The sequence below is a fragment of the Calonectris borealis genome, chromosome 7, assembly GCF_964195595.1.
Source record: "Calonectris borealis chromosome 7, bCalBor7.hap1.2, whole genome shotgun sequence".
Lineage (NCBI taxonomy): Eukaryota > Metazoa > Chordata > Aves > Procellariiformes > Procellariidae > Calonectris > Calonectris borealis.
Genome location: NC_134318.1, coordinates 23475164 through 23498482, shown reverse-complemented (window position 1 = coordinate 23498482; position 23319 = coordinate 23475164). Strand labels below are relative to the sequence as shown.

The 23319-nt window shown below is 40.2% G+C and overlaps 1 protein-coding gene across 1 annotated transcript in view; it reads left to right on the top strand.

Moving 5' to 3' along the window:
- The first annotated feature begins 234 nt into the window (after positions 1-234).
- FRMPD2 (FERM and PDZ domain containing 2) overlaps positions 235-23319 on the top strand; it is a 50298-nt gene continuing 27213 nt past the window's right edge. Inside the window, exons 1-15 of the mRNA XM_075155384.1 lie at positions 235-383; positions 1797-1816; positions 1897-2054; positions 3052-3117; positions 4335-4524; positions 5402-5524; positions 7317-7448; positions 8699-8757; positions 13039-13104; positions 16073-16144; positions 16818-16992; positions 17748-17898; positions 17995-18133; positions 20145-20297; positions 22527-22712. Of these exons, the coding sequence (XP_075011485.1) occupies positions 235-383; positions 1797-1816; positions 1897-2054; positions 3052-3117; positions 4335-4524; positions 5402-5524; positions 7317-7448; positions 8699-8757; positions 13039-13104; positions 16073-16144; positions 16818-16992; positions 17748-17898; positions 17995-18133; positions 20145-20297; positions 22527-22712 (1839 nt within the window). The remainder of the gene's footprint in view (positions 384-1796; positions 1817-1896; positions 2055-3051; positions 3118-4334; positions 4525-5401; positions 5525-7316; positions 7449-8698; positions 8758-13038; positions 13105-16072; positions 16145-16817; positions 16993-17747; positions 17899-17994; positions 18134-20144; positions 20298-22526; positions 22713-23319) is intronic.

The following is a 23319-nucleotide window of genomic DNA, read 5'->3' as shown; positions in this document are numbered from 1 at the left end:
GATTGGTTTCAAATGATGAGTAAAAGGGCTCAGAAAGATTACAGGAAGTCACTTAATTCAGTCCCCTTTATTTACTCTCACTCAGATTAAGATAGGGATGAACCATACCTACCTTTTGTGAACAAAGCAGCAGGGTAGTTCACAAAATATTTCTTTTGTGAGAGAAGGGTACGTTTGCTTTGAGCAATTCAGTCACTTTAGTGTGTCCAAAATCTGGTTTCTATTGCAGGAGGCATGAGCAGTTCCTGTGTGACACTGGCCGAGGTCCTGTGGGCAAAAGGAAGCCCTTTGGAAGAAGAAGAAATATGGGCACTCTTGTACCTGGCCACAGTGCAGCTTTTGGAGGACCTTCACAAAGGTGAGGTGAAAAGTATCTTCTTATAGTTCTTACTGTTGGAAATTCATTCTTACATTATTTTAGTTCTTTTGAGGGTTGGGTTTTTTTTTTTTTTGAGACAAAAAGCACTAATGGCAATAATAGCATATTGCTAATAAAAATGAGACATCTTTCAGTGCTGCTGGGATTACATGCAGACTGCACTACCTACATAAGAGATCTTCACACAGTTGTTTTTTTTTTTCCAAATTACACATCAGATATTAATTCGTCTAAGCACAACTATACACAGTGGAACAGGACAGAAGAGTCCTTCCTAAAGTCTAAATAACATACACACATAGAAAGTGCAGTGCCAGCTAGAATCATGTCCTTCATGTTCTGATAGAGGAGGACAGGCAAATCCACATGGCTCCTCATTCAGCTAGTAAGAGACTTTTATCTTTGATGATAATAATGTAACTTATCATAATGGCTAGGCAAGTCTGATGGATGCTTGCCAAGCAGGCCAGCTGTACAAGAGAGCACAGCTGAGCAACCTGTCACATTTTGAGAACTGTTTATGACAATGGATATTCCTTTTGAGGGGAGAATGGATGAGATGTGTTCTTACCTCATGAGCATGTAGAATCTGTCATGGTTTAACCATAGCCAGCAACTAAACACCACACAGCTGCTCGCTCCGGTGGGATGGGGTAGAGAATCAGGAGAGTAAAAGTAAGAAAACTCGTGGGTTGAGATAAGAACAGTTCAATAACTGAAATAAAATAAAACAGTAGTAGTAGTAGTAGTAGTAGTAGTAGTAGTAGTAGTAGTAGTAGTAGTAGTAATAATAATAATAATAATAATAATAATAATAATAATAATAATAGAATATACAAAGCAAGTGATGCACAATGCAATTGCTCACCACCCACCGACCAATGCCCGGCCAGTCCCCAAGCAGCGATTGCTGCCCCCCGGCCAACTCCCCCCAGCTTACATACTGAGCATGACATCATATAGTATGGAATACCCCTTTGGCCAGTTTGGGTCAGCTGTCCTGGCTATGCTCCCTCCCAGCTTCTTGTGCAGCTGGCAGAGCATGGGAAGGTGAAAAGTCCTTGACTATGTAAGCACTACTTAGCAACAACTAAAACATCGGTGTGTTATCAACATTATTCTCATACTAAATCCAAAACACAGCACTATACCAGCTACTAGGAAGAAAATTAACTCTATCCCAGCCAAAACCAGGACAAATCAAAATACAAAATACTGAAAACAAGTGATGTCTTTCTTCTGCTGTAGCTGAAGGGGTGAACTTTTATTACCAACTAGTTTTTAATGGACTGGAACACTATAGCATGTTGACTATACTGATTCCACTGTCTGTCACTGAATTCCAGCTGACAAAATCAGCCAGGCATAAATGAATATGATTCCACTGACTTCTGGGTACATCTCCAGGAAACTTCAGTGATGGGTTTGGCTATGCAGGTGAGACGCCAGCAATATGATTTTCTGAGTGCAGTGATTTCAATGCTAAGAACTCCATTATCTTCTTTAACATTTTTCAGACCCTGCCATCTGTGTGATTTGTCCATGGTCAGTACTACTGTCTGCTGATGGAAATTTGTCCTTCCAAAACAATGCATCTCAGACGGAAGCTGTTCCTTTCAGTGCACCAGAATTGCTCCACAGACAAAGTAAAAACCAGCGCATCGGACTAACAAAGGTGAGGTATATTACAAAATAAATCTTGACAGTACCTCATGAAGACAAGCTTATGGGTTTTAATGCAGCATGCCAGGTATCTACTGTCAAACTTCATTTCTAATAACACATATTAGGCTACAGTTAGAAAGATTTACATGTATCTTGCAGCTTGCCATTCGATTAGCATGCATGTCAACATCAAAATCAATTTTGAACCTCAAGGTTTGCAGAAATGTATTATTTGTAAAGGCCTACTGAAAGGAAGAATATTTCTATGAACATGATGTTTGACCAGATACGATAATTGTAATCCCAGAAGCAGCAGGACTGCAGTATCTATACAATCAGAGAGTGGAAGCACTCCCAGGAAGTCAGAAGTGTGTTAGCTTTGTTAACAATTTACTTTTCTTCTCCCTGCCAAATGAGCCTCTCTGACAAGACAGTAAGGTACAACACTCAGGTACCTAAAAGTTTTAAATACCACTAGGACCACATCAGTGCACATTTCCCTCAGGCAGAACACAGTAGTTTCAGACTTCCACATAACTGATGACTTAGACGCTATGCAGAAACATGAAGCTTTGGAATAGGTGGCCCTTACTCCAGTAATCCTCTTCCTGGACACGACAGCTAGTGACTCCCAGGTAGGGGAGAGCTTTAATCGCCAATGGGAGAGCTTCAAAACTAAGAAAGGAGTTCAAATTTCTTTTCCTACTCATGGCACCATTGGGTAGAGGGCAGCCTGGCTCAGCCCCTCAAGTTGAACAATACTCATCGCATGCTATCTAGTCCATAAGCCAAGGGTCTTGGCACTATTGCACTTTTGCACTATTGCAAAAAAAAAGTGCAACTATTGCACTTTTATACATGTTTCCTCTAGTCTAGTTTTTAAAAAAATGATCTGTTTGGCTTCTGCCATTTTGCGACCAAAGACACAAAAAGATGGTCTCTCTAGTATGAGGCATTTCTGTATTTAACGTTGACTTCATAAAGGGTTTCCTTTTCTGTTTTGACAGATGTTGGTGTATTCATTAGGAATGACTCTCTATTGGTCAGCAGACTACCAGGTTCCTCCACACCAGGCCAGTAACACAAACATTTTTGTTTTCTTTTATTCTGTCTTATACTGGTAGGTTCAAAGATTGAGAGGCATAATCTGAAGTCTCTGTAACAGGGGTTTTATGTTTTGGACCACTAGAAAGAATTGGAAAGCTTGTGACAAGGTCCAGACTTCACCAAGAATACCAGTTCATCCAAATCAGGAATTTAGTTAGGCCTCATCTTTACTTTCCTTTTTTTCCCCCCTTTTTCTTCAAAAACCAGAATTGTTCCCATTAAGATGAATTGTACCTTGCTTTTAAGAGTGAAGATTATTTATTCCAAGACTGTAATAAGGAACAGGCTGCCCAGTGAAGTGGTTGAGTCACTATCCCTGGAGGTATTTAAAAGACGTGTAGATGAGGCGTTTAGGGACATGGTTTAGTGGTGGATTTGGCAGTGTTAGGTTTATGGTTGGACTCAATGATCTTAAGGGTCTTTTCCAACCTAAATAATTCTATGATTCTGTGATAGAAAGGGCTAAAAGAAAAACATGATTGTGGTGCTGTGCATATTTATGTGCTTTTTCAAAGAATGTGATGCTGGAATAAAACTAAACAACTCTCCTTATTTCTGAGCAAATTCTACCAACCTCTCTGCTAGCTGAAATTTCGCATCTCTTGCTTACCCAGAATCCTTTCAAAGATTTGTAGCACACATTTTTCTTCATTTCTATATCCATGCCTTTGATTGCATGTTTTTGATTTGGAGAGCACAAGCTTTTAGTAGATTTAACCTCCCTTTTATCAGTATACATGGTCTAAGAGAAAAGGCTCTATAAGTTAAATGACTCCAAAATTCAAGTATCTGGTCTCTATGGCAACAGTTTTGGCTGGTATAAACCTCCTCACCTTTTTGAAACTAATGCTGCCACGTCTTACTTGTATGAATCTTTAAGATTCACAGTCTAATTAGCAAAGCTGTGGAGCAGACTGAGCTGTTGTCTGTCACCAAGAAGCCCCTATACAGGCTGATGACCCTCCTTATAGATGCCAGTTCCCTCCAAGGCTATCCTGGATCCCATCAGAGGCTCCATTTAGTCCTGCTATGCTGCCTGCTGGAATATTCCCAAAGTCTAAAGGAAAATTCAGTGCCCACTTTCACCCAGGGTGAAAGGCTGACAGAAATTCCTGGTCCCAGTTTACACAGGAGTTCGGACCACTGGGAGATGTCATTTAACAGTACCTCCATTTTGACTCAGTCCCTCCAGCTGAGTGACCAACTACACACGCTCTTGCTGACACTATGTGAAGATCTGCCACATAAAAGACTTTCTCCTGAATCAATTCTGGAAGCATGTGAGGCACATCAGAAGGAACCTGCTTCCTTACCAGCAAATGTCTACGTGAAGAAAATGGTCCAGTTTGCTGTGGGAAGTGTCAGTGAGGTAGGTACTACTCTCATACTCTAATCATCTCCTTTTCTTTGGTGAGAGAGGTGAGCAGCAACACGGGATACAGGTGAGCAATGGCCTGAAATTAATGCTTGTATGAATTAAGGAAGTCAGATTTGGTTCTAGACTTCTAAGCAGGAAATTGAGTGGGCATGTGTACAAGCAAATGAGGCAATGAAGCCATCTCTCACACCACTCTTACACTCCTGGGAAATGATACAAATCCAGCTTTTGTGCTTACAGTATCTTCATTTCTTTGGTTAATACTGAAACAATCATAACCTTTACAAGACTTCATATTGGCCAAAGGAATGGACTTCACACAAGAGAAAAGATTTCCCCATTGCCACTCTGGATTCAGATTTTCTTTGTGAAATTCAAAGAAATCACGTTTACATCGTATTGAGAATTTAATTCATCGTCCTTGAGTGGAACTGAACATTTGCCATGCAGTCAAGCCTGACCACGTGAAGTCTTTAATAAGTGAGCACCTGAGTCTTTTTCAAGATTTGAAATATCAACAAACACTTTTTGTTGACAAGCTGAATGAGACTGGAAGAAAACACACTGCAAATATTTTTTTTCTGTTTTCAACCAGTGTTCATTAACATTCTGAGATGACCTTTTCCCTTGCACTCTCTATTACTCTATTTCCCACTATAACAGAGGGTGTCCCCTCTTAAACACAGCTAGCATGAGAGCATGAAGCCATCAAAACTCAATCCTGCTTTGTGTTAATCTGAGAAGATGAAGTTGCTTATACCAAGCAAATCAGCAGCCTCTGACAAGCAGAGGGCAAGGATCACTTCAGTATGAGAGTCTGAAGTCCACGTATCATATGACGTTGACCTGCAGTACTACTGTCTTCTAGATAGAGCGGGTAGTCACCGAAGACAGCGCAGCCTCTCAGCTTAACAGAAGTCATGTGATAAGGAAAAGACTGCATGAGAAAATATCGGACACCTCACCACTGTCCTCCCAGATGAATTTTCACCAAGGTAAAGAAAGATTTATAATCTGAACTGTCTAATAAGGATACAGCCAGCCTTTTCTGAGTCTTTCCCAAGCTATGTGACTGTTTAATTTCATGCTGTAGTGATTACGTGTAGTGTTGGATAGAATATTTATTGCTTTACATATAAATGACTTCATAATGGAAAGACTCTGAGGCAAGTCAGCAAGGTTTCTGTTCATTATTTCCTCAAAGGACAGTAGTCTGAGGGCTGTGAAGCAATGATAACGAATCAGCTTGCACAGATTCGACTCTTAAAGCACTTTGCATAAAACCTGTGCATATAAAAACCCTGCTTCCAAAACTGCTTTTGTACTTTGTATACTCCAGTGTATTTTTGAAGGTAAAGAGTGGGATTCTGTGAAGTTATCCTGTTGCCATTAAGGAATATATATTCATCCTTCTTATTTGATTACTCAAGCAAAAATTTGTGGTTTCTTTTTGATTTTAGTTCCTTTTTTCTATTCAAAAGATGTTTTATAAATTCACACATGGATTGCTGGAGTGATTTCAAGACACAAGGCCAAATCCTGCTCACTATATAAATAAACCAGCATATACTAATTTCACATTTCATTTGACTAAGATCAAGATTTTATTACCCCTCAGAGTAATTCTCTAACTGTAACTAAATGTGGACTTCAGGTTCAGATAGTTCTTTTTTCTAGTCTCTATATTGCACTGTTCACTGCAATAGAAATCTCTAATTTTGGGGCAAGAGGAAGGTTGGCCCAAGCTATGCAGGCTTTTTTTGGATACGCTTAACATTAGGCATATGACCAATCCAATTCCTATTCAGCAAATCACATATATGTTCCATTAACTTCAGCTAGAATTAAACACATGCCTAAATACCTGTGGAACATTTCTATTAGGTATTATTGGTCATAAGAAAAGGAGATTCTTTTGAAAACATACAGACAAACCACCCCTCAAATCATTTGGCTCACTCATTCAGAAACTGAGCTTACAGATTCACACTTGCATAAGCTGGTGAAAACTCTGCCGCTGCCAAAAGGGATGTTCCCATCTTCAACCCCCTATTAGCCACAAATTCCTGCCATTTCCCTTCTACTGGTTCTAGTGATTATGTATCTGGGGTGATCTCTGTGTTTTCAGGGGATTCAGATCACGTGGCTTACACTTGCTGAAGGACTTCAATGAATCAGGATGTCGATTACATTGAGAACGTGTGAGCCACACTTTTAAAGGCAGAACTCCATTTCTTTCTTTTTTTTTTAATTAAAAATGATCACTTTCAGAGATTCTGGAAAAGGATAAGAGACAATGCAATCGAAGTAAAGTTAGGGTGCAACAGAAATATGCACTTCCTAATGACTCAGGATGACCCCTTAACGGAATTTCTGCAGCCGACTCTGGTAGTGGATTGTGTCTGTCTCCATCCAGTACAATGAAAGAATACATTATAGCTGAAGATTTTGGGCCTCAGGATATAAGGAAGGAGAACTTTGCAGGTTATCTGCACTTTGCAACCTTTCAGTTAAACACGCAGAATAGAATTAATATATTAGGTTTGTTTTATTTGGAATGGTTGAGGAGAACTATGAGAACTATTGGGTCAGAATAAGATTATGAAAGTAATAGAACGAAGTTACCAAGCTTTCCTCGGTCCTTAAGGAATTGAAGTCAGCGTTAAAAGACAGACAGACATGGACTATATTAAAATTAGTCAAGCTAAATGTTATTTACATCATCATGCAGATACAATGATTTATAATTAAAGTATGTGATTCACCGTATTTCCTTTCTGTTTCCAGACAAAGGGTCCAGATTAATGAATTATAGTTGGTCAACAGAAGATTACAGACAACTCTCTGTGGACTACAGTGACTCTAATAGTATTTCTGAAAGTACGTCTTTGATACTGTCTAACCGAGGACACAGGAGAGGTAAGGTTTTCCTGAAAGATCATGTTTGTGAATTATGTACTCATCTCTTTTGTCGCCTGAAATGTGAGACTACCCATGTATGGTCAGGTGGCAGGTACTCCCATGCACTTGTGGTTACGTGACTAGGGAGATGTATTTGTGCTAAGCTGCAGAAAAGAAAGATCCTTTTATACTGGATTCCTTTTTACTTGTGTCCTAATGTAAAGCTATATATTCCCTGGTTACCATGCAGCACCATCACCTCTTCCTTGCTTTATGCCCCCTTTGCCAGGTGAAGCTGTTCAGCAGATCACAGATGAAGCCTGACAGCATGTTTCTGGCACATGGGGTCTTGAAACAGATGAGGAATGGTGGAGCTACCCCACAAATGCATATGATGGGCAATGTCAAGATAGCAGCACTGAAATCCGTTGAATCTATGAATAATACCTGAGACTTGAATGGTGGGGATTAACGTTTCTTCAAGCCCATTCAAAAACAAAAGACTAATTCTGAAATCTAGATTAAAAAACCAACCAAACAACCCTTTGTTTTCTTTTCATTTTTGTCCTAAAGCCACTGTGTGTTTCCTGCTCAGCCTGTTGGTTTTGTTGTGCTAAATGCCAGGTTGCAATGCTGCTCTTCTGATTTACTTTGTCCGGAGATATCAGAGTTGGAACTTTAGCTCCACCTTCAATCCTTTTATGGCAGGAACAGCATGAAATAAACTGTTTGGGAGAGGATCCATTCAGAGAGGATCCATTCAGTGGAGATACTGTGGTAGATGTCAGTCAGGGTCCTTCCCAGGCCACTTAAATCACAATGTAGGGGGATACTATGAATCAAAGAAGGGAATTCAGCAGGAAGGGGAGTACTGCTATGCATGTGTATCTTCACGTTTAAATTGGAATCTGAGCTAGTTCACACTGCCCAAGAGCAAAAAGTTCCTGTTGCCAAATGTCATCAGCGTCTCCTAAAAACCCAAGCTTACCATGCCAGCTCCCCATTCTCAGACTCCTGCCCATTTCTATTCTCCATTCCACAGTTACCCACCCTCCCACCTGCTTTCAACCTTTTTTTCCACCCTGCCTGGGGCACTTCTCCTGAGCTTCCAGACACAGAAGTGGAAGTTTACTTCTGTACGTCGGAGTTTATTTCCTCACTCTATAAGCTCCATGAGAAATGAAGTACTAGGACCTGCTGTGGCATGGATTCAAACGTGCTCTGTAAGCATGTGTGGGTTTTTTTATCCCAGAAATTTCTTCCCTAAGGCAATAACCCTAGTGTCCACTACATCAGTTATGATGCAACAAGGTATGAACACCGACTGGTTAGTTCATTAATGCTATAAATAACAGAAAACAGCTGACTAGTACTTGCTTTTTTTTCACTGGGGAACATTAATTTGGGTCTATAATATCCAGCTGCTGATTGTCATGAAATTCATAGGAACATATTACCCACGCTCTTCCAAATTTGAAAGGTTTAACATTTCCTAGGCAAAAATGAAAGGCATAGAGCATGATCTCAAGGGACTAATTTCCCTAGGAAAGATGGCAAAAACCCCTGGGTGCACACTGCATTATCACAAGTCTGCCAGGAGATAATTCACAGAGAGAAAGCAAATACATCCTGGGGAAAAAAAACCCCATGTAATAGCCTCTCAGCCCCAAGCCCTCAGCCTCGAGGATGAGGAAGGTTAGGTTACTCATACAACTCCTCTGGATACTCTCCTCCTGAACGGCGCTGCTTTTCTGAAACTCCAGAATTGCAATCAATATCAGCAGCAATAAAAACCTGAGATTGCAGCTGCTCCCTATGTGACGCATACGTGTCAGTCACATACCTAGTGGCACATAGTGAAGGTAAATCCAGAGGCCTATTTTGTAAGTACTTTTTTTTAAAATTTTGGTCATAAACTTGACAAAGGCTCATTCCAGTGAATTTGTGCATGTCTCAGTCTCCACCGAAACACTAGTAGCTGTTCGTACTCAGGATTTTGTAAGACAAAACTCTAAATATACAGGAGAAAACACAGAATGTGAGACCTTGCTTGCCACAGACATTCTTTCATGAGATAGTGTATTAGAAAAATGCATTCTTCTCTGAAAAGAGATATTGCCATCTAGTAGAGCACCATTATCAAGGGAGATCAGTATCTCTATCCAGACTATACTTTAGAAGCTCATTTAACATATAATAAATTAATCATCTACAGGATCAACTTCTTTGAGGGTCCCATGTTACTTAAACATCAGGAACGTGTTGGATTTGTGATCAAAGCACGGCACTTTGGCCACTGAAACTAGCCAACTTGTCCCACTGCCATAACAGCCGAGACAGAAAAACTAAGGGGAATTTTATGTGCTTGTCAAAGTATATTTATACAATTATGTGAAACCTATAGTGTAAGCAGAGAATTTTGCAGGGCTTTCTCCTTAAAAAGCATGTCGTTTCAGAACACAGGACTGAATCTTAACTTTGGTAACTAGCCCTGAGTATTTGGCTTATCTCAAATCTCACATTTTGTCACTACCATCTGCAGCTTGAAAATACATCTTTATGCATATTTTAGCAATGTGACTGTATATTTTCTAGTTTTTAAAATTGCAGTTGGTGGTTGGTACACTAGAACTCAATGTCATGTTTTCATGTTGGAATTCAGAGTAGGTCTCAGAGTGTAGTTCATAGATATTTTATCCAGAGAAAAAGCTGACCTAAATGATTGCTTCCACATAGCTCATTTTATCACCTCTATCGTTCTGCCTATGTAATAGTTTGATATGCAATTCTTCAAATAAAATCAATGAAATTATCCAAGTGAAGAAAAATTTAACCTTCCCACCCTTCCCTAAAGGATTTAAAATATCTCTGCTGCTAGAAGAAATGTTCATGGAACTACCACTTGTATAACCATTTCTGGTTCTATCTCTAAATTTCAGCCTTCATGTATTTGGACAAAGCAATGCCTACCCTTTCTATAGCAGCAGAGATGACTGAAGGTGAAAAATTATACAAATCTTATGTGCTAATGACTCACAAACCATCCTATATTCCCACCAGATTTTTATGATGTAAAAACATTCACAATATATTTAATGTAGCAAATAACCAGTGGAATATTTACAGTTTTCATTTCAGTGATTTTATATCCTACTTTGATTAAGCCAGAGAAGTTTCATTCCCCAATTTGATGCCAGGAAATAAAAGAACAAAGAATACTAGGGGTAATTTCTGAAGAGCAAAACCTGTTTCACAAATTACCCCCGTACATATGGAAGTAACAGCCATTGTACCTACACAGCTATTTTCCAAATTACATTCACATGAAGGGTTATGAAGAGGAAGTAACAATAACTACAGAACTGGGAATACAGCTGGTGTAGTATTCACTTAGACTTATCAAACAGCCATTTTTCATGCCCAAGCAAGGACACAAGAGAGGAAGTAGCCGGTCTAAATTTCCTCCTTGTTGTAATTGTCCCAAGATCTGATGCTGAATGCTGCTACAATTGCTTCAATCGTGAAATTTCCTTTATTCATTTCAGGGAGAGTTCCACAGACACACAGGTCATGGGACCCCACTCTTAGTGGGTCAAGGACACAAAGTAGCTACAAGCTCTTCATAAACAGGTAATCAAAACTCATATTCCTAAAAGATGGAAGCTGTTTTATTACCAAGTGAGGCAGACAACTAGTGTGGCAATGTCATTATCAGAAAATGCCTGGATCGCTGTCTGAACCTGTTTTGATAATAGATACTGTTTATGTAGAATTAAAGTGCACCTAGACTCGGTTTGGCTCCAAGTGAAACAGTCCAAATGCTCTAGAGAAATGGAGCTTGGGCCCTGAACAATCCATACAAAACAAGCACATTGAAGTTTTCCACCTTTGCTCTTTATCACTGTGTCCTGCCAGATGTCACTGGCCTCCCAGAACAGCTGCCCCTAGTGTGTCTCCGTCAGAATCGGACAGGTAAGCAGCAATAGCTCACTGTGACTGAAACAACTGGGAAGTAGCTCCACAGAGAATGTAGAAGGGAAAAACCTATTGAAAAGGTATGAACAGTCGTTGCTTTCAATGGCAAGGCATTCTGCAGAGTCTGTATTGTCTACATTCAGATTTTGGATCTGGTCTTGCCTTGCTATCACATTAGCAGAGGCCTGATGTGTTCTGGAGTGGTTATGACAGACCATGTATATGATCCATCATTTTCAGTGGATTATTTGCATTTCCATCTCAGTTCTTAGACTGATTTGTCTCACTTGTGTCAACCATATCCAGCCGTGTGCCGCCACTCTACTGAAGAGTTATAGGTAAGCCAGGGACACAGGCAATAAAGACCTCTGTTCTGTCATGAGGATTAGCCTCATTTCAGCCATGGCACGTACAGCAGCCCTGTACATAGACAAGGAAAGCTGAGAATTGTACAACTGATACCAACTCCTCTTCAAAAGCCAGGGAAACACCACTGCTGCCAAACAAGAGTTTCCTAGACTGGGTGTTAGCAGAGTGCAGCTGTAATCATGGCTGTTTCCAAATGAAGAAGAGATGTAAATACTGTTAGCTTCTAGGCACCACAAAGACCAGAAACCCACAGTTAAGCACCATGTAATCCCTACAGACATCCCATTTAAATTGAGTTCTTGACCCAGTTAAACAGGAGTTTCTTCTTTTAACTATGACATGAGTAATTCAGGCCGACAGGAAATGCTCCATTTAGATCAACTCCCAATTAAATGTATCCCAAGTAAACAGTTTGAACTTCCTAATAAATCAGCTACAATAATCTGAGTGATGTGAGATAGCCCAGTACACCTCTAAACCTGCAATAACAAAGAACTACAAGCAGGTTGCAGGATAGTGGCAGTTTTTGTGAAGAAAGAACTCTCTGTCTACCTGTCTAATTACACCCACATACATGTGTGTATACAGACAGCTATATATATTCATCACACACCTGGCAAAGATATCAGTAACAGAATATTTATTTACTCAGTATTTTGGAGCAAGTGCCATGCCTCTGACTACGAACCTGGATATCATCTTGATATTCTTGATCTAAAATCATGCTGCCAAGAAAATGTTTCCCTCCCCTGCTGAAAGACGAACTCTCTTCTCCAAATTTCCAGCAAGCTGTTTCCCATAGAACTTCAGGGACTGTAAACCCCACTTTTGGTTGTAAGCATCTGCAATTGAATTTCTACCAAGGTCACCATCCTATTGTAAGTACCATGACAACGATGGAGTTGAAATAATTAATTTGGAAACCACTGATTTCCCATATAGGAGGACAACTAACACAAAACTTAATGATGGGTTTACTATCTATAAAGCTTGCTAATATCATCATGCTCACTTCTGTAAGCAGTCCAACTGACATAATTTACATCTCATAAAGTTAAGCTTGTAAGTATATGCAGGGCTATGGCCTAGGTACAAAGAAGACACAGCTGTCAAGTCCAGCATCTCTCACCTTGCAGGACTAATAACAGGAAGTGTTTTCCACAGGAAAATAAAGTCGTCTTAATACAGCATCTTGGGTTTTAAGCTAATAGTATTTTTATACCCACAAAAGTCACTTCAGGTCATTTTTAGGCATATTTCTTAGTTAAATGTTGATATGTATGAGGTTGCATTGATAGAAACAAAAATATCTAGATATAGACAGAGGAATGCAAACGAGGATAGGATAGGATAGGATAGGATAGGATAGGATAGGATAGGATAGGATAGAATAGAATAGAATAGAATAGAATAGAACAGAACAGAACCGAATCAAACCGAACCTAACCGAATAGTTCAGTCGAAAGAGACCTGCAACAATCATCTAGTCCAACTGCCTGACTACAGGGCTGACCAAAAGTTAAGGCATGTTATTAAGGGCATTGTCCAAATGCCTCTTAAACACTGACACGCCTGGGGCATTGACCTCTTAATATCAAGTCTGAACCTCCCCTGACGCAGCTTTGAACAATTCCCACGTGTTCTGTCACTGGATACCAGGGAGAAGAGATAGGCAACTACTCCAGTAAATTCGTTAAAAACCTTTTGAAACTCCCTGAATAGTTCCCTGAAGCAACTCTGCAACATGCCAAAGAAAAGGATAAAACTTTGGGATAATAAAAAAGCTTCCGTGTGACATTGGGATTTGTTACAAATGTAATTAACAAAAATCCACCTCAAAAAAACCTTTCCTTCTGTACCACATAATCATTCTTTCCTCTTTGATAAGAGTAGATATTATAAGTTTATTCTAAGCATACATGTGTCTGCTTGTGTGGAAAACAGAAAACCCATTACTTTATGGGTTAATAGTATAGTATAAAGACAGCTTTCTTATTTGAGATTTCACACATCTTTTAATTAAATTGAAAATTCCCTCAGTTCCATAAGACATTAATTTATTCTAATGAATTAGTATTCAAATAATTTAGTTCCCATTCCTGGAAAATTCTGAATAATGTAACAACAAAAGTCATGGTTTTCTGAAGCTTTTTTGCTTCAGAAAATAAGAAATGAGGAATTAGCTTCATCCTGTAGAATTCCCAGAAAGGCATGGGGCTAAGTTCTTTGCCTGTTGGCTTTACCAGACTTAAACCAGCTAGGTCTGGCTCACCAAATGAAAAAAAAGACTCTTATTGAATTAAGGCATAGTTTAGATTTATTTATAAAGGGCATCAATAATATTATCCCTGTTAAATTATTTTCCTTTTTCTGTAAAGAAACATTTAAGAACTTATAACTGACATTGCTCTGGTTTTCATGATATTCTGCCAGTCAATGTACCTTACACTCTTTGTCCTCTGTGTTGTTTTGACTGCATGCTATATATATTGTTTACTATGACATTTCCTTTGAAGGTCGGTCAGTGCTGTAGAAGAAATCCCTGGTGGAACTCAGAAGAACAGCAGACAGAACCTGCTAAGTTTAGGTTCCACCTTCTCCGTGTCTACCAAGGACTACTCAGCAGCCGCTGCATCACAGAAATGTTTATTCCACAGGAAGGAAAAGGTGACTAATGAAAAACATATAAGCTGATTTCAAAATGTAAATATCACTAAAGAGAAACCTCTCATCCAGTTGTCGTTCGCCAGGGACGTGCATATTAGCTACTGAGTCATCTCATTAGATGACAGTCTAAATTGACAGACTCCAAATTAGGCATGATCCAGCCATGATAACTCAGAACTGAAGGCAGTGAAAGCTCTTGTCCATAAAGATTAAGCAAAAGCTTATAACCAAACCCTCTCTGATCAACTTGTGTGATTTCTGCAAGCATCAAACACCATATGGACTGTTTTCACCAACCACTTTGACAGGAGCTTCAGAACAGCAGAAGCATTTAGAGACACTGAATCCAAAGCCTTGCGGGTCAATGGTGCTCAAAGGACTTAAATTTTTTTTACAGTGTATGCCTGGACAGAAAGCATAGGCTAGCAATGAGTGTGCCAAACCAATAGTTCACCTAAGGGTCTATTTCTAGTTGCTGATTTGTTGTAGGACCCTGTTAAATGGGAAGGATAATGTTTCTTTGGCAGTTGGATCACAAAAATCCAGAAATAACTGAATCACAGAAAACTCCACAATGCTGCTGCCCATGGAGTTTTCTGTTGTGGAAGTACAAGGGACAGGTTTCAGGCTGGTGAGTCCTTTCACTTGTGCGCAGTTCACAAGCTCAAGACTGACCAGTGGCAGAACTTTGATCATGAGTGTCAGTTAGATACTTTGGGAAATTATCTTTTTATATATAAATTTAATGTTAAATTTTGTTAATGTGATTTTTGCTGGGATAATAATTGAGTTCCTCAGAAGGAGTCCAGCAATTTTTACAACAAAGAGCTAGTCCCTCTTTATATGTCATACAAAACTGCATTGTCTGTTGGCAGGACAATACTAGTATTATGAAACAAACCATAAATTTTCTCAAAAAAAGATCTAAATGGGTCAAGGTACTAAGTCATGGAGAATGGTTGGAAGGATCCACATCTTAACACTTGCAGACATTTAGTTATTTCTGTCTACTTCAAGGATCTAAAAGCATAGATGAACCTGAAAAAAGGTTATGCAATATGCAAAATTCCTTGAGGTGGATGCTCAGCAAGAAAAAAAGCATCTTGTGCTTTAAAGTTTCTTGAAGTTAAAGCAAAAGAAAACAATGTCTGCTACTAAGAAATTTCAGCCAACTTCATTACAGGGAAGAAAGCACTGCATTTTAGCGTCTGGTTCCCTATGGAAGTTAGGCTTATGAGACCACAGTGGTGTGTATATATGTGTGTACATGCCTGTGACTATCCTCATAGTAACTTGGGAATGAAATGGGAAAAGGTCTCAGAAGAAATTAAGTTTCTGTAAGTGTCATGAAAATAGGTGCCTTGCAAAGGAAATGGATCTTGGTTAAGTGTCTTTACAGAAAAAAAGGCTTCAGCATGAGCTTACGCCTAATTAGACCCCAGAGAGTCCACACAGGAGAGACCCCAAACAGAGAGAAGTCTTCAATCAGGATTTGCGTCTTAGTAGACACTGAAGTCAATTAGCTACAGCATACAGATCAACAGAAATGGGTTTCATTGGTACTGGTGTTTGGGATGATCTTCATTACGTTAAGGGGACATTTATTACATTTCTGAATTGCCTCCTTACAGTTTTCAGGTCCAGAATTTATTATTTTGTCTAGTGAACCACCAGTGACCTTACAGCTACCTGGATCAATTGTGGTAAGTATGAACATTAAGAATTTAGAACTAATCTAGTGACCTTTTAGTTGGGGCTCTTTGTAAGTTGCATCTGAGTTCGAACCCAGTATTCTAGCCATGTCCTCCTCCCAAACCAAGTTAGAGTTCCTGTAGAGGTATGGAGACTTGAAAGGAGGTCATTTAATTCTCAGTGCTACGTAGTTATTTCTGTTGGTGTGAAAATAGCTTAACTTCTCCTTCTCAGCTAAGAATGCTCACTTTAGCACAAGACTTTTGAGACAAAGATTATACAGCAAATATGCAATGTGACATTTAGTGCTAACGTATTGGACTACAGTTTGCAGGCACATCCTCTCTACCTTTCATTCAGATAAGGTAAAAAGCTGACAGCATTCAGCAGTAAAAATGAGGGCAAAGAAAATTTGGAACTACCCTCAAATCTAGAGTAACCCTAGTGATTGTAGAGGCTGAGTATGCTCAGCTGTTTTGTTGGGATTCCCTGTGTTTTTTAAAAATTAGAAAAGTTTGGGATATTAATTTATGAGAAGGGAGGCAGGGAATAGCATAGTGTTGTGACTGATTCCATCAGGTTATGTAGAGACAGGAGACTAGGGGACTTCAGTAATAAAATGCTGTGGAACTTGCATTGCTTGTACTTGGCACTCATTCTTCACTCTTTGTTACATGTTCTTAGACTAAAAAAGGGAAATCCTATTTGTCCCAAAGGGATCTCAATGTGATTCTACTCAACGGGCAGTGCCTTGAGGTGCAATGTGACATCAAGTCCAAGGCAAGAGATGTTTTCAACACCGTGGTGGCATATGCAAACTTGGTGGAACATTTCTACTTTGGCTTGGCTTACCTGAAAGGTAATGAGACACAGCTAACTACAGTAACAGTTCTCTCCCTCAGTGCCTCTGTAGTGACTTTATTAATGAATTCCAGTAAGATCCTTTAAGATCCTCAGATGAAAGCAGGTCCAAAGTTTAAGCAAAACTAAGGTACATTGGTTTAAACTGTACTGCACTGATGTAAAGCATGTCTACTCTAGGTCTATGCATCAGCACAGCCATATTGGCTGATATTCCCATGCAGAAAAGGCTGTGTCCCAGCCTTGCACTGGAATAATACTGAGCCATGTAGCTCCAGCAGAAATTCCAGGAAGCACTGTACTGAGGAAGGCTGACTGTCTTTGTTCCTAGATATAAATTGGAGTACAGGGTCAGCTATTTCATCTACAAGACTCACATCTCCCTAGCCCATTTCTGATGGCAAGCACAGCTGAGGCACTAGGAAGAAGTGTGTAGGGCATGAGGACTACAATGGGGTGCAGAACTTGAATGGTGAGCTGAATGGAAGCCCCATCAATTCTTGAGTGATCCCATAGATACGACCCCAATCCAGCATTTAACAATTGTAATCCTAAATTACACACTAAGTGTTATCCTAAGTTCTCCATCAAAGAAGCAATAAATTAAGACATGACACGGAGAAGTAAATCTCAACTGACATCCATGATCCATTTTATTTGTTATTGCTAGTGATGCACTGAATGAAGACAGCAGAACTTTGAGCTACTGAAGTATCTCCAGATTTACCACAGAACCCAAAACTCTCATTTCAGGTAAAGAATTCTTCTTTTTGGATGAGGAGACCAAACTCTACAAAGTGGCCCCAGATGGCTGGAATGACCAACCCAAGAAGAAAACCTCCATCATTAATTTCACACTCTTTCTAAGGATAAAATTCTTTGCCAATCACTTTAATGTTATCCAGTAAGTACACGGTTCTGCTGACTGCAGGAAAACCAGTAGAATTTAGGGTGACTGTTCAAGGCTCCTCCTGTGCTCCTAAACCCTTTTGTGTTCCAGGCACGGCTTGACAAGGCATCAGTTTTACCTGCAGCTTCGTAAAGATATTTTGGAGGAGCGATTATATTGCAACGATGAGACTGCCCTGAAACTTGGCGCTTTGGCTTTACAGGCAGAGCTTGGCAATTATGCTTCTGAGGTGTGGATAAATAATACAATATTTCTCAGAGGTCCCTCTCAACAGCTTATGTAGTTTTTGTGTGTCAGAGAGAGTTTAAAGAAGAAATGGGAATAGCACATAATTTCAGCTAAGTCCTTCAGTAATCACATTTCAGATTTAATTTAAAAAAATAACAAAATTTGCCTGATTAAGGACCAGCAATGAGCCAAATGAATTTGGCAGGAAATATGGCGGAATGATGAAAGACTCTTGGTCTCATAATTGATAACATAGCCAAGAAACTCCAGAAAAACTGTAGAAAGTTTCCAACATAGGCACGGCTTGGATGTGCAGATGGGCTTAAAGAGATTAGAAAACATGGAAGAGACAAATAAATAAACACTCCAGAATTCACACTATTTTGTGTATAGGCTCAGATCTACAAGCTGTAAAGAAAGGAAGGTCATTGGTGATATATCTGAACTAGTCATCCTGGTTTTGAAGTGTACAGAAAATACCCATTTATGCTCTCTGCCGTATCTTAGAATCATAGAATAGTTTGGGTTGGAAGGGACCTCTAAAGGTCATCTAGTCCAACCCCCCCTGATCATTTTCGTGGCGCTCCTCCCCACTCCAATAGGCCCATGTGCTTCTTGCGCTGAGGACTCCAGAGCTGGACGCAGTACTCCAGGTGGGGTCTCACCAGAGCAGAGTAGAGGGGCAGAATCACCTCCCTCGACCTGCTGGCCATGCTTCTTTTGATGCAGTCCAAGATACGGTTGGCCTTCTGGGCTGTGAGCGCACATTACCGGCTTTTCATCCACCAGTACCCTCAAGTCCTTCTCGGCAAGGCTGCTCTCCATTCCTTCATCCCCCAGCCTGTATTGATACCAGGGGTTGCCCTGGCCCAGGTGCAGGACCCTGCACTTGGCCTTGTTGAACCTCATGAGGTTCACAGGGGCCCACTTCTCGAGCCTGTCCAGGTCCCTCTGGATGACATCCCATCCCTCAGGCGTGTCGTCCACACCACTCAGCTTGGTGTCATCTGCAAACTTGCTGAGGGTGCACTTGGTCCCACTGTCTATGTCATTGATGAAGATATTAAACAGTATTGGTCCCAATATGGACCCCTGAGGGACACCACTTGTCACCGATCTCCATCTGGATATTGAACCGTTGATCACTACCCTCTGGATGCGACCATCCAACCAATCCCTCATCCACTGGACAGTCCACCCATCAAATCCATCTCTCTCCAGTTTAGAGAGAAGGATGCTGTGGGGGACCACGTCAAAGGCCTTACAGAGCTCCAGATAGACGACATCTGTAGCTCTTCCCATGTCCACTGATGTAGTCACTCCATCACAGAAGGCCATTAGGTTGGTCAGGCAGGACTTGCCCTCGGTGAAGCCATGCTGGCTGTCTTGAATCACCTCCCTGTCCTCCATGTGCCTTAGCATAGCTTCCAGGAGGATCTGTTCCATGATCTTCCCAGGCACAGAGGTGAGACTGACTGTCCTGTAGTTCCCTAGGTCTTCCTGTTTTCTCTTTTTAAAAATGGGGGTTATGTTTCCCCTTTTCCAGTCATTGGGAACTTCACCGGACTTCCACGACTTCTCAAATACGATGGATAGTGGCTTAGCAACTTGTTATATAAATCAGTGTAGCTCTATTAACTGAACTCTGAGTGGTCTGATCCACCCGGTCGGACCCATCCCAGCGTTGGGTCCCCCATTGTAGGTTGTTCTCATTCAGCTGTAGTTGTCAGCTCTAAGTGCAAGACTGCAGGCATGCCTGCAGGCCCAGCTCTTTTCTGCCCTCTGCACAGAGAAGTAGTGTGTGCTTTGAGCACCTGGCTGAGCCCAGGTGCAAGAGGCACATTTGGCTGTCAGGACACTACCTGCTGTTCCCCATCTTCTTTTAGGAAATGGCAGCAGGGTGACTTCAGCATATGGGTCACCGTGAAAATGGAAATGCATCAAATGAGAAAAGTCAAGAAAGGACAAAAGGCTCCTCTCTCTTTTGTTTTTTTCATTTTTTTCTCCCAAAGATGCATGGAAAGAGCTATTTCCGTGTTGAAGACTACATTCCAGCAAGCCGAATAGAGAAAATGACCCTGGCGTATGTACAGCGAGAACTTGCTAAATTACATCGTATGAATCGTTCCCTATTTGAGGATGAAGCTGAACTAGAATTTTTAAAGGTAACTTGCCATACCCCAAACATTATTTATTTATTTTGAGATAGAAAGCCCCTCTCTATTTACCATTGTATATTATTTCCTTCTTGCCTGATACAGTGGATTTTAGATGAGGTGAACAAATTTGAATAGTCAACAAAAAACTCGTAATTTCATTCTGCTGTAGATACTGTCACTCTAAATAACTTGCATCACATTTACATGGTAGGTTTCCTTTCACTGATAGTTTATAAAGGGTTAATGCACATGTCAGGGTATTTTCAACATCGCAAGGGTTGACGCAAATTTTCAGCATGTTACCGACAAGTCTGGGTTCCAGATTATTCTAAATACATCTACTGAATGTATTAGAGATGATTATAGAACATGGGAATAAGCACTTTCTTGACTTCTGAAACTATAGCAGCTGTTCAGCCACTTTCTAAACACGTAGTGATTATTTGTTTAAAAATACCTGTGAACCCTGGAAGTGAGGAAGGAGTTATCTGAAATATTTTCTCTCATGACTATTTCTCTAGGGCTCTAGGGTGTCACGATGATGTGGGATTTAATTTTTTTCCTCCCAATTTCTCCTTCTCCCCCAAACTTCTCTGCTTTTCATCAAATGAAAAATATCAGGCATTAGATAATGGATAAATATCAGTAGCCATTTTGCTGCAATGCCACATGCTTTTATTTATAGCATCATTTTAGTTCAGTTGCTGTTTAATTATGTTAGTTCCTCATCTAACACTGTCAGTGGAATTGAAGAAATAGATTGAAGCTTAGCCTTAATGACAGTCCCATCATGCGTGGCAAATCCAATGAAGAAAAGCAGCTTTGTTAGTATCTGTTTCAATGAATAAGCCTGTAGAAGGAGTCAACACATCATACAAAGTGAGAAAGATAGCCCTATGGCAAGAACATGCAAATTCCAAATATGAAAGGGATTAAAAATTAAAACCCAGATTCAGCTAGTGATTATAGATGCCCCAGTTTTCAGGACCTGAACGTTTGTGCTCTGGATACTTTCTGAAAAACAGATCTTAAAGTGTTTTATTTTGGTCACTGAAAATCTCTATTCATGGTTGAAAAGTCATTTGGGGATTCTACATTAGCTTCCCAGGAAAAAAAAGTTTTAGAACAAACTCATATTGATCTGTAGATAACAAAAGAAGGTGGGAAACCTACCTCATATTCCATAGTTCTGTAAAGGGTCTGAGTCACCTTTTAACATTTTGTGGCCAAGTGCGGGAGGTAGAAAGACAAGCAACAACACCCAAAACCTGTGGGTGAGTTCCTCAGAGTATCCGCTGCACAGTTAGATGGCAGGGGCAGAAGCTGGCTCCTCAGTCCCTTGAAGTATAATCCTACTTAATTTTTCACCCATCAACGAGCACTGTGCAAGAAAGAAGCGACACTGAAGAGCTATTACTATAAAGTCTGGCACTGAAGGGAATTCTGGGGCAGTGAAATTCCCTCAGAAGTCACCACTATATTTAGGTGAGATACTTTGAGGTACAATTTAGCAAACCCTATAACTTAAGATTCTTGGCAACGGAAATTTATGTGTCTAATTTAAAAGATGGTAGCCATGAAGGAAAGGGCGTATGTACCTGAGTGAGTTTGTTGCCGGCTGAGAGCTGTGGTGTCACTGCAGTTAAGATTTCCAGTTGGTCATCGCTATTGTAAAAAGGAAACCACACAAGCCCATAACAATGTCAGAGTAGCCCTGCCACCAAAGTATTAGCAGTTTTACTAAGCTCATCATATTTGCTGTACCTCGTGGTTTCTGGGTTTGCTCAGGGAAACACAGACACAGAAAAAAAAGGGAAAGAAACAAGGTTTAACAGTAGTTCATGCAGCATTAATCCTGCATGCATTTCTATTCAGAAATGCACACAAGTGCCAAGTACCAGTAATGCTGAGTACCTCAGTGCCACTGTTTAGATTATTGTGCAGGAAGCTACATAATCCTTCTACCTCTTCAAATGAGGTGTGTAGGAAAGTGTTATTTCAATTTTACACATGGAAAATGAATGCATGTAATGGCTCTATGACATACCAAAGTAAGGTGATGATTCTGTGAGGCAGTAGGTATGAAAATTTGGTAAGGGCTTCCAAAAGTTTCTTGACAGAGTGAAAGAATATTCAGTAAAGGCACTCAAAAAAATTTCCCCTCCCATCTACATACCTTTCCTCCCCATGCCTCTTTTTGAATAATGCATGGTAAATGAACTTTTTCTCTACAAGGTGACTCAGCAACTTCCTGAATATGGAGTGTTATTCTATCATGTGTCCCAAGAGAAGAAAGGAGCAGGAGGGGACATCATCCTGGGAATCTGTGCCAAAGGCATCATTGTGTATGAGGTCAAAAATCACACAAGAATTGCCAGTTTAAGATTCCAGTGGCGTGAAACAGAGAGAATTTCAGCTCACGTGAGTTGGAACCAAGTGCATCTCTTCTCCACTCTACTACTTTACTCCCCTTCTGCCTGTCATTTTGATAAATTTATTGCATTCAGAGCCAGGATTAGACTCATTCTGTACAGGCAAGTCCTTTTTGAAAACAGTTTAAAATCAAGGCTGGATCTGGATGTGCATCCCAAGATATCCCGTTCTTAGTGAGGTTTAGTTCTGGAGTTTTTTGCCAGGGCTGGAGTCAAATTACTATAAAACTGAATAATCTGGTGTTGACTATTACAGAGACTATGTCAAACCTCTTTATGGCATATTCCATATTCATTCCTCTCTCATCTTTACTTCTCTCTCCCTTTTCTTTTGTTTTCCTTCCTACATGAGGTCATGGGATCATGTCTCCCTTTTTGCAGATCTTATTATTCCCATTCTCATCTCTTAGTATATTGACGTCTGTTAACAAGCCAGTATTGGTGACAAGATTGTGACCCCTTCTAAATGGTATTCTGCCATCAGAGGCATATCAACCTACCATCATACAGTGCAGGTGTCAACCTGCATCACACATTTCCCAGCCTGTTTGCTCTCCCAAAATGGCCCTTCTGCCCCTTGAAGATATTTTCATTTT